Consider the following 15,054-nt stretch of genomic DNA (forward strand, 5'->3'; position numbering starts at 1 on the left):
GTTTGGTGTGAACTGTTAATGTGTGACTGGTGAGGACATGGTGCAGAAGTGGAGTTTTTCCAAGAGTGGGAGGTGGCACTGTGGAAGGTTGGAGGGATGGAGGCTGAGGTGGGGTGGAGCTTGGGCAGATTCTCAAATGTTGCCAGTATGGGGCCCTGAAATTACTATTGGCAGCCCTGGTTACGTCTGGAATAGGTGAAAGTGCAACTGATATTTCCCAGTTGTTTATTTGCAGAGTTAGGAGGAGTTTCTCCTGATGAACTTTACAGTCCAAATTCCAGAGTAATTTATCTGTATTCTATAGCTTGGGACAGTACATAACTTTCCTGCTATCATGGAAACGAAAAAGACTTTTCTGCAGCTACAAAATTATATTGGTGGGAAATTTGTCCCAAGTAAATTGTACATAAATTCATATGATCCTTCTACAGGCGAAGTCTACTGCAAAGTGCCAGATAGTGACGAGGAGGAGGTGAGCAGACCGACCAGAAATCTATTTCATGTCTATTTAAAGTGATGCAACCTTACATACCAGCAAATACACTGGGCCAAAGCTCTAATTATGTTTAAGCGCCTTTTTCTGCCGTCTGTAGATCATATATAATTATATTTTGTTGACTTTCCTAACTACATGCACATCAAGTCAACTCTACAGACCATGTGTGAAGAGATTATTTAATAGGTGTATCCCTTATGTTTATATAGTACCATAATCCATAGCACAGTGAGGTTCATATGCTAAGTGACAACCAACCATTGCTAAATTTGTTTGTTGGTCCTAGTGCACACAGAATAAGACTAGATTATACAATGATCGTCTGGTGGGCTTCTCTATGGGCCTTGACACGAAAGTCACTAGATTTGTTCACTTGCTGCTAGAACTTGTTTTTTTGGGATTATCAAATAATCTTCTAGTCCTCATTAATACATTTTCTGTGCAATGATAACCACATAGAATTTCAAGTAATAACATTTCATAAGCTGCTGTTCTGCTAGCTGGAAGGGGTGTGTGCATCTTGTTTTATGATTCAGGGGTGGACATTTAATTGGTGCAACCTGTGTGGACCACAAGGGTCCAAGGGGTAAGGGGGCCCACTTCTACCTCCTAAACAGCTGGAATTGTGCAGCATTATGATGAGATATTGGACTGCAAAGGGCAGTTATTTTCTGTCTGTATCCCCCAGTGGTATGGTTGAATGTAACTTACGATTCTCACGTATTACAAGACCACCGTTTCACAAGCTGAAATTACGCATTCTCCAATTGGGAAGCAAAAAAAAAGCGGCTGCCCCAATGATAACTAATGGAAAGGTATCTTCAGGATTATACCCTGGTCATTGATGTTTGATCAGGGGAAGGTCCGATCTCCAGGCTCTTGCGAGTGCGGCTGTATCTGTAGGAGTGGCTGTGACTGGTAATATATTTCATCCCATTCATGTGAATGCACAGAAGACCCAATGTGACAACTCACAATGAAGTGGCTGTAGTACCTAAAAGAGTACACAGCACTTTATTTTTACTTATATAGCAGCATCATATTCCACAGCACTTAATACACATATTATCATAAATGTCTAGATTGGGGTTCAAAATCGAAACTCATTATTATTGCCTGGATTCATTAAGACTTGCATCACATATGCCTGTCTAATTGAGGGGCAAGCAGGAATAAGATGTGATGAATTCATTAAGATATACACATCACTCAATTAATATGGTGCATCTTCTCAGTGATGTGCATCTCTTTGTGCCTCACTGGAGCTGGAGTAATATTTGTGCTGTAAGAAACGCTGCCACTTTCCACGAACTTGATGGACAGGTGTAACCACACACCATCCCATCCCTGCTTTTTTCCAGCCCCACTCATTTTGTTTGAGCGTCTTGAAACTTGTGAGAAAATTACAGAAGTCACAATTTTTTTCACAACTTCTTGCAGCTATTCAAAATGTTTTATGTCGGTTTTCTGGCGAAAATACTTAAGTATTGGATTCAAAGACTTTGGGCTCATACTTATCACCGTTAAAAAAAATTAAATATAAATATGTGAGATGTAATCAGTGCATTGCGTGTGTAGCTTAATGTACATGTATTTAATTAAATATCTGGAAAAAAAATGGCGTGGGATACCCCGAAATTTTATTAATCATTAGAAGGAAAGCGGGCAATTGGAGGATGATGCTTAAAGTCTGGGAAGGGGGTAATAGACATGGAGCTTCCCAGGCTATTAATATCAGCTCACATCTGGATACTTAGCCTTTACTGGTCTAAAAATGGGGGACCCCCCAAAAAAAAGATGTAGGGTCCCTCTATAATTAATAACCAGCAAAGGCTCGGCAGACATCTGTGGACTGATATTGATAGGCTAGGAAAGGGCAATGGATATTGGCCCCCTCCCAAACTAAAAACATCAGCTCTCAGCCGCCCCAGAAAAGGCACAGTCCATAAGATGTGGCAATTCTGGCACTTAGCTTCATACTTCCCACTTGAGTTTATGTCAGTAGTAGTGTTGAGCGATACCTTCCGATATTTGAAAGTATCGGTATCGGATTGGATCGGCCGATATCCCAAAAATATCGGATATCGCCGATACCGATACCCGATACCAATACAAGTCAATGGGACACAAATATCGGAAGTGATCCTGGATGGTTCCCAGGGTCTGAAGGAGAGGAAACTCTCCTTCAGGCCCTGGGATCCATATTCATGTAAAAAATAAAGAATAAAAATAAAAAATATGGATATACTCACCCTCAGACGAGCCCTGGCTGTCACCGCTGCAAGCGTCTGCCTCCGTTCCTAAGAATGCAGAGTGAAGGACCTTCGATGACGTCGCGGCTTGTGATTGGTCGCATGACCGCTCATGTGACCGCTCACATGACCAATCACAAGCCGCGACGTCATATCAGGTCCTACACTCACTGCATTCTTAGGAACGGAGGCTGCCGGTTGCCCTGCTGAGGTCCAGGAGCCGTCCGAGGGTGAGTATATCCATATTTTTTTATTTTTATTTATTTTTATTCTTTATTTTTTACATGAATATGGCTCTCAGGGCCTGAAGGAGAGTCTCCTCTCCTCCAGACCCTGGGAACCATACGCACAGCACACGCCTGGGAGCTTATAGGAACTTCCGATTCCGATTTCCGATATCACAAAAATATCAGAACTCGGTATCGGAATTCCAATACAGCGAATATCGGCCGATACCCGATATTTGCAGTATCGGAATGCTCAACACTAGTCAGTAGTAATTCTAACCCCATAGTCATATTGTAAATAACAAACACCCTGAATAAAGTACTTTATTTGAAATAAAGACACTAAAAAATTTTTTTTATTTACAAATACAAAAGCAAAGTTATACTCACCTTGACACTTAATCCACTGAATCCCAACTGTAAAAGAATTAAATTAATAAACAACTGTATATCTCACCTGTCCCCGACGTGAAGATAATCCTCCGATGCCCATGTTCCCTGTAAAAGAGTAAAAAAAAACCCCACCAGCCATATTAGTCACCTCTCCGACGAGAGGAAAATCCATTGGTGAGTCTAGCTCTACTACATTTACTTGGGACGCTTAACTTTGGCATGATGTGAGCGTTCAGCGAGTCAGTCAGGAGAGACAGTGAGCTGCGTGGTGACATCAGGACGAGCTATGTGGGAAAGTTCTCACGCTCATGCTGGTGAGGTGAACAGAGTTCATTGGGTATGAACTCTGCTCAACTTTCTCATATCACCTTGAGGCACTCAACTATGCTGAAATGCGCAGCACACTGTTTCTGCTGGATGGCATGCTGAATGCGCACATCACGCCAGTGTTCAGCATGCCAAGTAGATGTAGCAGGGCTATACTCTTCAAGGGACAAATGGATTATCATCTTATTTTCGTAGAGGTGAGGAATATGGTTGTTTATTTTTTTACTCGTTTACTCGTTGGGTGAAGCCATTTATTGTCAAACTACTGGGTTTTCTCTTTTTAAATAATAATGACAACCCAAAATATTCAAATGACCCTGGCCAAAAGTTCACATACCCTGGTGATTTTGGCCTGATAACATGCACAGAAGTTGACACAAATGGGTTTGAATGGCTACTAAAGGTAACATCCTCACCTGTAACCTGTTTGCTTGTAATCAGTGTGTGTGCATAAAAGCAGAGTTTCTTGGATCCAGACAGACTCTTGCATCTTTCATCCAGCCACTGACATTTCTGGATTGTGAGTCATGGGGAAAGCAAAAACATTGGCGAGGGATCTATGGGAAAAGGTAGTTGAACTGTATAAAACAGGAAAGGGATACAAAAAGATATCCAAGGATTTGATAATTCCAGTCAGCAGCATCCAAACTGTGATTAACAAATGGAAAATCAGGGGCTCTGTAAAAACAAAACCACAATCAGGTAGACTAACAAAAATGTTGTCCACAACTGCAAGGAAAATTGTTCGGGATGCAAAGAGAAACCCACAAATGGCATCAGCTGAAATACAGGACTCTCTGAAAACTAGTGGTGTGGATGTTTCAAGATGCACAATAAGGAGGCACTTGATGAAAAATGGGCTGCATGGTCAAGTCGCTAGAAGAAAGCCATTGCTGCGCAAATGCCACAAAGTATCTTGCCTACAATACACAAAACAGCACAGAGACAAGCCTCAAAATGTCTGGAACAAGGTAATTTGGAGTGATGAGACCAAAATAGAACTTTTTGGCCACAACCATAAACGTTACCTTTGGAGAGAGGTCAACAAGGTCTATGATGAAAGGAACACCATTCCTACTGTAAAGCACGTAGGTGCATCGCTGATGTTTTGGGGATGAGCGACCTACAAAGGCACAGGAAACGTGGTCAAAGTTGAAGGAAAGATGAATGCGGCACGTTATCAGCGAAAACTAGAGGCAAATTTGCACTTATCAGCCCAGAAGCTGTGCATGGGACACACTTGGACGTTCCAACATGACAATGATCCAAAACACAAGGCCAAGTTGATCTGTCATTGGCTACAACAGAACAAAATGAAGGTTCTGTAGTTTTCATCTTAGTCTCCTGACCTCAATATCATTGAGCCACTCTGGGGAGATCTCAAGTGTGCAGTTCATACTAGACAGCCCAGGAATTTACAGGAACTGGAGGTTTTTTGCCAAGAAGAGTGGGCAGCTTTGCCATCTGAGAAACTAAAGAACCTCATCCACAACTATCACAAAAGTCTTCAAGCTGTCATTGATGTTAGAGGGGGCAATACACGGTATTAAGAAATGGGGTATGTGCACTTTTGATCAGGGGTATTTGGATGTTTTGGTTTGTCTTCATGGTTTAGAAATAGAAAACACAGTAGTTTGACAATAAATGGCTTCACCCAACCACTAACCATGAGTGGAGAAAAAGTTTTGGTGTTATCATTCATATTCTCTGAAAAAAGGGCAAGAAAGCCAACATTTTGCCGGGGTATGTAAACTTTTGAGCACAGCTGATATATATATATATATATATATATATATATATATATATATATATATATATATATATATATATATCCAGTGCGTATGGAAAATATTCAGACCCCTTTACTTTTTTCACTCTTTGTTTCATTGCAGCCATTTGGTAATTTCAAAAAAGTTAATTTTTTTTCTCATTAATGTACATTCTGCACCCCATCTTGACTGAAAAAAACTGAAATGTACACATTTTTGCAAATTTATTACAAAAGAAAAACTGAAGTATTCAGACCCTTTGCTCAGTATTGAGTAGAAGCACCCTTTTGAGCTAGTACAGCCATGAGTCTTCTTGGGAATGATGCAACAAGTTTTTCACACCTGGATTTGGGGATCCTCTGTCATTCTTCCTTGCAGATCCTCTCCAGTTCCATCAGGTTGGATGGTGAACGTTGATGGACAGCCATTTTCAGGTCTCTCCAGAGAAGTTCAATTGGGCTTAGGTCAGGTCTCTGGCTGGGCCAGTCAAGAATGGTCACAGAGTTGTTCTGAAGCCACTCCTTTGTTATTTTAGCTGTGTGCTTAGGGTAATTGTCTTGTTGGAAGACCTTCGGCCAAGTCTGAGGTCCAGAGCACTCTGGGAGAGGTTTTCATCCAGGATATCTGTGTTCATGGCTCATTCATGTTTCCTTCAATGACAACCAGTCGTCTTGTCCTTACAGCTTAAAAACACCCCCATAGCATGATGCTGCCACCACCATGTTTCACTGTTGGAGCTGTATTGGGTAGGTGATGATCAGTGCCTGGTTTTCTCCACACATACCGCTTAGAATTATCACCAAAAGGTCTATCTTCATCTCATCAGCCCAGAGAATCTTATTTCTCATAGTCCGGAGTCCTTCATGTGTTTTTTTAGCAAACGCAATGCGGGCTTTTACTCTCACCAAGGCTCTTCTCCCACGATTGCTCAGTTTGGCTGGACGGCTAGGTCTAGGAAGACTTCTGGTTGTCTCAAAAACGTTTTCCATTCCATTTAAGGATTATGGAGGCCACTGTGCTCTTAGGAACCTTAAGCACTGCAGAAATTCTGTTGTAACCTTGGCCAGATCTGTGCCTTGCCAATTCTGTCTCTGAGCTCCTTGGCCAGTTCCTTTGACCTCATGATTCTCATTTGGTCTGACATGCACTATGAGCTGTGAAGTCTTATATAGACAGGTGTGTGCTGGAACACCCACCAGGGCCGTGGGGGATACTTAAAGGGGATGTGTCATGGTGGCGGCGACCCGGTCGGTGGCCGTGGGCCCCCAAGTAAAAGGGAATGTCTTTAAAAGGATTTTGTGAAAAAAGTTTGTTCGTGACGCCACCTGTGGTATTCGGTCAGGGATGACCGACGCTGCTTAAAGGGGTCCTCTGGGGTGATGTTGTGGCAGCAGGGATGGCATGGATTCCCATAGGTGAAGTTGGATCCCCAGGGCTCCCGGTGTATAAATAAAGATGGTGAATGATGTACCAAGAAATGGAGGACACAGGGTTGCAGTCGCTCTACTTCTTTACTGTCAAATTCAGGCAGCCACAGTCCAGGGTACCAGATCATGGATGCAGGTGTGGTACGGCCGGCTTGGAAGCAAGTTGGGAGTCCCCCTTACCAGGTGGGGTTAGACGCCTTCCCTCTAGTGCTGTGGTGTATTCCCTCTCTGCCTTAAGCCTCTCACAAGGTCCTCACGTTTGTTCTGTCCTCCAAGTTGGTAGGACACTAGCCGTACGACAGGTAGCTCGAGCCTTTTTACAGAGTCTCTATCATAACCCGGGCACTATGCACTATTGTGTCCTCGGGTGTAAGGGTGGACAGGTGACTTGTAATCCAGCTGTCCTGCCGGTTTCTGCTGTGAAACGTGGAGTCCTTCACAACCCCGGTCTTCCGGCTACCGGTGTCTGCACTCAGTGGGGAGTTACCTCAGTCACAGCTAACCCCCCAGTTCTTCACTCTCCTGCGCTCCACTTCCCCTACATGCTCACTACAATCTGTTCGGCTTTATCTTCTGTCTCTTGCCAGGAGTTGCAGCACCTTCGTGGCTGCATGGCCCCTCTCGTCTCTTCTCCTCTGTCTCTCTGACAGACTGACGAACTCACTTTCCCTCCAGACCAGAATATATATAGGGGTGCCACCCACAAGCTGGATCAGAGCTTACCCTTCTGGCCTGGAGTACGAACATGTATGATTGTGAATACCTGATAAGAAAGATCGATCCTTGCTTATAAGCGTGACATCACTCTCCCCATGAGGAAAGCAATGCCACTGTAACAACCAGGAACCTGGGGTGTTACAGTGCCTTTCCAAATCAAGTCCTATGAGTTTAATTAAACACAGCTGGACTCCAATGAAGGAGTAGAACCATTTCAAGGAGGATCACAAGGAAATGGACAGTATGTGACTTAAATATGAGTGTCTGAGCAAAGGTTCTCAATACTTATGACCATGTGATATTTCAGTTTTTATTTTTTACTAAATTTGAAAAAAAAATTACATTTCTGTTTTTTTTCCAGTCAAGATGGGATGCTGAGTGTACATTAATGAGAAAAATAAATTAACTTTTTTTGAAATAACAAAATGGCTAAGGGATCTGAATACTTTCCGTACCCACTGTGTATATACATATATATATATATATATATATATATATATATATATATATATATATATATATATGTATATATATATATATATATATATATATATATATATATATATATATATATATATATATATATATATATATATATATATATATACAGTGCCTTGCGAAAGTATTCGACCCCCTGGAACTTTTCAACCTTTTCCCACATATCATGCTTCAAACATAATGATACCAGATGTAAATTTTTGGTGAAGAATCAACAACAAGTGGAACACAATTGTGAAGTTTACCGAACTGTATTGGTTATTTCAAATTTTTGTGGAAATTCAAAAACTGAAAAGTGGGGCGTGCAGTATTATTCGGCCCCTTTAACTTAATACTTTGTTGCGCCAACTTTTGCTGCGCTTACAGCTGCAAGTCGCTTGGTGTATGTCTCTATCAGTTTTGTACATCGAGAGACTGAAATTCTTGCCCATTCCTCCTTGGCAAACAGCTCGAGGCCTGGACTTTGACTTGGCCATTCTAACACCTGGATACATTTATTTGTGAATCATTCCATTGTAGATTTTGCTTTATGTTTGGGATCATTGCCTTGTTGGAAGACAAATCTGGTTCCCGGTCTTCGGTCTTTTGCAGACTCCAACAGGTTTTCTTCAAGAATGGTCCTGTATTTGGCTTCATCCATCTTCCCATCAATTTTAACCATCTTCCCTGTCCCTGCTGAAGAAAAGCAGGCGCAAACCATGATGCTGCCGTCACCATGTTCGACAGTGGGGATGGTGTGTTCGGGGTGATGAGCTGTGTTGCCTTTACGCCAAACATATCGCTTGGCATTTTTGCCAAACAGTTAGATTTTGGTTTCTTCCACGTTTGGTGTGTCTTCCAGGTGGCTTGTTGCACACTTTAAATGACACTTTTTATGGATATCTTTGAGAAATTGCTTTCTTCTTGCCACTCTTCCATAGAGGCCAGATTTGTGCAGTGTACGACTGATTGTTGTCTTGGAGACAGACTGTCCCACCTCGGCTGTAGACCTCTGCAGTTCATCCAGAGTGACCATGGGCCTCTTAGCTGCATCTCTGATCAGTCTTCTCCTTGTTTGAGATGAAAGTTTAGAGGGACGGCCAGGTCTAGGTAGATTTGCAGTGGTATGATACTCCTTGCATTTCAATATGATCGTTTCCACAGTGCTCCTTGGGATGTTGAAAGTTTTGGAAATCATTTTGTAGCCAAATCTGGCTTTAAACTTCTCCACAACAGTATCACGGACCTGCCTGTTGTGTTCCTTGGTCTTCATGATGCTCTCTGTGCTTCAAACAGAACCCTGAGACTATCACAGAGCAGGTGCATTTAAACGGAGACTTGATTACACACAGGTGGATTATATTTATCATCATTAGGCATTTAGGACAACATTGGATCATTCAGAGATTCACAATGAACTTCTGGAGTGAGTTTGCTGCACTGAAAGTAAAGGGGTCAAACAATATTGCACGCCCCACTTTTCTGTTTTTGAATTTCCACAAAAGACCTGAGACTGGGACGCAGATTTGTCTTCCAACGAGACAATGATCCCAAACATACAGCAAAATCTACAATGGAGGTGTTCACAAATAAATGTATCCAGGTGTTTGAATGGCCAAGTCAAAGTCCAGACTTCAATCCAATTGAGAATCTGTGGAAAGAGCTGAAAACTGCTGTTCACAAATGATCTCCATCAAACCTCACTGAGCTTGAGCTGTTTGCCAAGGAAAAATGGGCAAGAATTTCAGTCTCTTGGTGCACAAAACTGATAGAGACATACCGCAAGCGACTTGCAGCTTTTCAGTTTTTGAATTTCCACAAAAATGTAAAATAAGCAATAAATTTCGTTCAACTTAACAATTGTGTTCCACTTGTTGTTGATTCTTCACCAAAAATTTACATTTGGTATCTTTATGTTTGAAGCATGATATGTGGGAAAAGGTTGAAAAATTCCAGGGGGCCGAATACTCTCGCAAGGCACTGTGTGTGTATATATATATATATATATATATATATATATATATATATATATATATATATATACACACACACACTGCTCAAAAAAAATAAGGGGAACACTTCACCCTGTCACGACATGCGCCGTACTAGCATGTCATGTCTCCCCCTCTGATGTGGGCCCCGGTGGTGAGCTGTCAGGACTCTGAACATTTTTTACCTTTTGTGCATTACTGCCCTTTTCCAAGATGGCGTCTTTGGTCTCATGTGCACTGTGTGCACCTGCTCCTGTTAACCTGTTTTAGAACACCTCATGAAGGGAAACATCACAGTAAAAATAACATGAAATCTAATATTAAAATACTGTGATATATACGGACATAACTGCAAAATGTCGCAAGAATCAATAACAAACAAAGAAAAAAACGCGACAAAAGATTCACATAGCCAGAATGTATAAATATAATATAAATTTTAATTAACATTACCAAATACAGTTAACACCAGGAGGAGAGGGGTAAAGAGGACACCCACTCGCACATGTCCAGAACCGGAAGCCCACAGGAATAACAGTAAGAAAGCAAGTAGGTATTATCAAGATATCATCATTAGTCTATTGCATACCTGCCCATTTGGTCAAATACTAGCACATCCCAAAGAGAAATATACAAATATACAAACAATATTATATAAAGCAGCTAAAACAGAGCTGACAATATTACCAATGTGGATGGGAATCCTGTGGGCTGAGTTCCTGCTGCACACACAAGTTTCCAGTAATCCTCCTTCATCTGCTGCTCGTGTTTACTTCCATCTGCATTTGCTGGACATGTAAGCTGTTGCTGCTTTGCAATAACCTGAGACTATTAACCAGGCCTCCCTGTTTGAGCTAAGATATGATTTGAACTGTCTTATAGCATATCTATCTGTGTCTGGACTAAGACAAGGATTTATTCTTGTCAAGTATCCTCAAGAATAATTGTGCTTCATAGACTTTCTGCGTGATTGCATTTTCCTCTGAAGTTTCCTAAAGACTGCTAAGCTGCGTTTATTATTTGCACCAAGTGTTGTGGACTTGAGTTTCTCTCTGCACCTGTTTGAATCACCGTGTGATAATATAGACTTTACCACTTATAAAACTGTGTCCTGTAGTTGTCTTGTTCCACGCAAAGAGTCTCCTGAGTTATCCCCTATAATTATTACATGAGCCCACATCAAAGTCGCAACATGTCAGCTGTTTTGTACAGCTGACATGTGCACGCAATAGCGGTGGATGAAATTGCGATGGAGGCTATTGAATCGTGCCAAAAGTAAAAAAAAAATGTTTTTAAAAATATGAAAAAAATAAAATAAATATAAAAGTTTAAATCACCCCCCTTTTGCCCCATCCAAAATAAAACAATAAAAAAATCAAACCTATACATATTTGGTATCGCCGTGTTCAGAATCGCCCGATCTATCATTAAAAAAAGCACTAACCTGATTGCTAAACGGCGTAGCGAGAAAAAAAATTTGAAACCCCAGAATTACGTTTTTTGGTCACCGTGACATTGCATTAAAATGTAATAACGGGCGATCAGAAGAATGTATCTGCACAAAAGTGGTATCATTAAAAACGTCATCTCGGCACGCAAAAAATAAGCCCTCACCCGACCCCAGATCACAAATAAAGGAGACGCTACGGGTATCGGAAAATGGCACTTTTTTTTTTTTTTTAGCAAAGTTTTGAATTTTTTTTCACCACTTAGATAAAAAATAACCTAGACATGTTAGGTGTCTATGAACTCGTAATTGCATGTAGAAAAGCCGCGGAGACACCATTTCTCAATGCAAGCAATGAATGAACCGTGTCTCCGCGGTGTTGGATGTTTTGATCTCCACGAGGTCGTTCATCCTTACATTTATAGCCTTTTCACTAGGCACTGCTCCTAATAGCCAGTTTCCTACTCCACACTGATGAGGGGCAAATACCCCGAAACAGCTGTCTGTGGATGGATACCATGTTTTGGCATAGGTGGTTTTCCTTTATTGGATGCTGCCCTTCCCGTGGTTATTCCTTCCCGGTGAAAGACCTGGCTATTCATTGCTTGCATTGAGAAACACGTGATGGTGTCTCCGCGGCTTTTCTACATGCATTTGCATATTTCCCATAAGGGATGGGGGCAGTGTTCTGGATCACTGCGTTGAGAAACACGTGATGGTATCTCCGCGGGGTTGGATGTTTTGATCTCCACGAGGTCATTCATCCTTACGTTTATAGCCTTTTCACTAGGCACTGCTCCTTATAGCCAGTTTCCTACTCCACACTAATGAGGGGCAAATACCCCGAAACAGCTGTCTGTGGATGGATACCATGTTTTGGCATAGGTGGTTTTCTTTTATTGGATGCTGCCCTTCCCGTGGTTGTTCCTTCTCGGTGAAAGACCTGGCTATTCATTGCTTGCGTTGAGAAACACGTGATGGTGTCTCCATGGCTTTTCTACATGCATTTGCATATTTCCCATAAGGGATGGGGCCGTGTTCTGGATCACTGCATTGAGAAATATGTGATGGTGTCTCCGCGGTGTTGGATGTTTTGATCTCTACGAGGTCATTCATCCTTACGTTTATGAACTCCAATTAGGCAAGACAAGAAAGAAACAGGCTAGATCTATAATATAAAGGATCACCACACACCAATATAGCTATAATAATGAAAACACAACTTTATTCAAGTACCAATAAATATACAGCAAACCACATACATGTTTTAAAAACAATTAAAAAGGCATAAACTTAGCCATTTAACAAATACCCACAATAGGGTTAATAGCCCACACTATAGTAACCAAAATGTCTGTGTACATATATATATATAGTGATTGTCTTAATAGATGCTAAACTGCATGGACAGCATAACCCTTTTTAGCAAATAGCCAATGGTATTGCACAATAACTGCAAACCCCTATGAGCGAATATACCTAATTGGGGGTAAGAAAATACCTACACCCCAATAGCCACATGGTTTAAGAAAAAGCAGGTGTAGATAATAAAGAAACCACAAGGGCTACGCAAATCCCTGGTCTACTAAGCAGTACAGCATGCCTAGATGAAGACAAGGCCAAATAACAACCAAATAACAAATCCACTTAATAGTGCACTGATATACAATTACCAATATGTCCAGCAAACCCCTAATACATGGTTGAATCCTGCGGCTGGACTGGCTCTAAGTGTGGGCTACACAAACACCCAACGCGTGTCGCCACCTGCTGGTGGCTTCGTCAGGGGTAATGTGAATGCATACAGTCTGCTGTTTAAATATTAACACCGTAAAGGTTATTACCTGAGTCAGCTGTGTAGCTGAAGGTTCCACCGCGTGGAGCTACAGGCGGCAGCCATTACAAACAGGAGCGCATGCTCCAACGTATCATGGGCGTAAACATGATGAGGCAGAGTTGCCAAGGCTGCATGACGCTCCAAGCAAGAACGCCTATTCAGGCGTGTTGCAGGCGTCGTCATACTGAAGCAGAGTAGCCAAGGCTACAAGACGCTACAAGCAGAAACGCCTATTCAGGCGTGTTATGGGCGTCGGCATATTGAGGCAGAGTTGCCAAGGCTACAAGACGCTATAGGCAAGAACGCCCAGTTAAGCGTGTTTGTGAGCGTCGTCATACCAAGGCAAAGTAGTCAAGGCAACATGACGCTACAAACACAACCACCTATTGGGGCGTGTTATAGGCGTCGACATACCCAGGCAGAGATGCCAAAGTTACAAACATACCGCTACAGACTGAAGCGCGTGCCCCAGCATATCGTCCGCGTCAGCCTATGAAACTGACTGTCTAGAGGGCTACTTGAAACATGTTATCAAATGGCAACGCTACATTGATGATGTTGTATTTCTCTGGACAGGCACCCTGGAGGAATGTCAAGGGTTTGTCGAGATACTAAATGACAATCCATGGAACATCAGACTGACCTCGCAATACTCACAAACAAAGATGGAATTCTTGGACTTGGAACTGTCTATAAAAGGCAACAGGATTGTGACCTCGCTGTATAGAAAACCTACGGCTTCTAACAGCCTTTTACATTTCACCAGTTTTCACCCCAACCATCTAAAGAGAGGAATCCCTAAAGGCCAGTTTTATAGAGTGAGAAGGAACTGCACTCGGCAGGGGGACTTCCTGGAGCACTCTCGGGATCTTACTTCGCGGTTTCGTGAGAGAGGCTACCCGCATAAGGTAATAGCACGGGCCTTTGGGGCAGCCAGAGATAGCAGTAGGATGGGCCTTTTACAGCCTAGGACTAAAGCGACTGAAAAGCCGCTTGGGATTATCACATCCTATAATAATCAGTGGCAGGACGTGAGACAGATTTTGTCTAAATATTGGGGTATTTTATTGAGCGAATCTAGGCTTAATCCCCACATTGCCACCCAGCCTAGTTTGATAGCCAGAAGAGCAAGGAACCTTAGGGACCGCCTGAGTCATAGTCACTTCCAGCGCCCCACTAGAAAATTGAACAGGGGAACGAGACTCAATGGCACATTTCCATGTGGGACTTGTAATATCTGTCCGTTTGTCCTGGGTGATGTATCTGTTTTGTCCTCTTTATCTCTACAGATCCCTACTAAATCCTACTTCAATTGCAAATCACGCAATTTGATTTACGCTTTGATTTGCCCCTGCCTTAAAATCTACGTGGGCCAAACAACTCAGGAATTAAGAAAACGTATTCAGCAGCATTTTTCAAATATTACTACAGCCAAAAAAGACAAGACGAAGGGGAAGAATATTACTTCGGTGGCTTCACATTATTTGGTGGAACACAATTCTCAGTGGAAGGGCACCAGGATATTGGGACTGGAGGAAGTCTTATCGAACATTAGGGGTGGGGATATCTCTTCGGAGCTCCTGAGACGAGAGTCTAGATGGATCTTCAACTTGAACTGTCTCACCCCTTTTGGCCTCAATGAAGACCTTCTATTTACTGGTTTTTATAAATAGACTACTTCATTCTACAACCTA

General features: G+C 42.1%; 1 protein-coding gene across 1 annotated transcript in view; it reads left to right on the forward strand.

Annotated features, from left to right (window-relative positions):
* Window positions 1-285: 285 nt before the first annotated feature.
* Window positions 286-15,054, forward strand: part of ALDH8A1 (aldehyde dehydrogenase 8 family member A1) — a 75,252-nt gene continuing 60,483 nt past the window's right edge. Inside the window, exon 1 of the mRNA XM_077292820.1 lies at window positions 286-472. Within this exon, the coding sequence (XP_077148935.1) occupies window positions 335-472 (138 nt within the window). The 5' untranslated portion in view covers window positions 286-334. The remainder of the gene's footprint in view (window positions 473-15,054) is intronic.

This window comes from Ranitomeya variabilis, chromosome 2 (assembly GCF_051348905.1).
Source record: "Ranitomeya variabilis isolate aRanVar5 chromosome 2, aRanVar5.hap1, whole genome shotgun sequence".
NCBI classification, from domain to species: Eukaryota; Metazoa; Chordata; class Amphibia; order Anura; family Dendrobatidae; genus Ranitomeya; species Ranitomeya variabilis.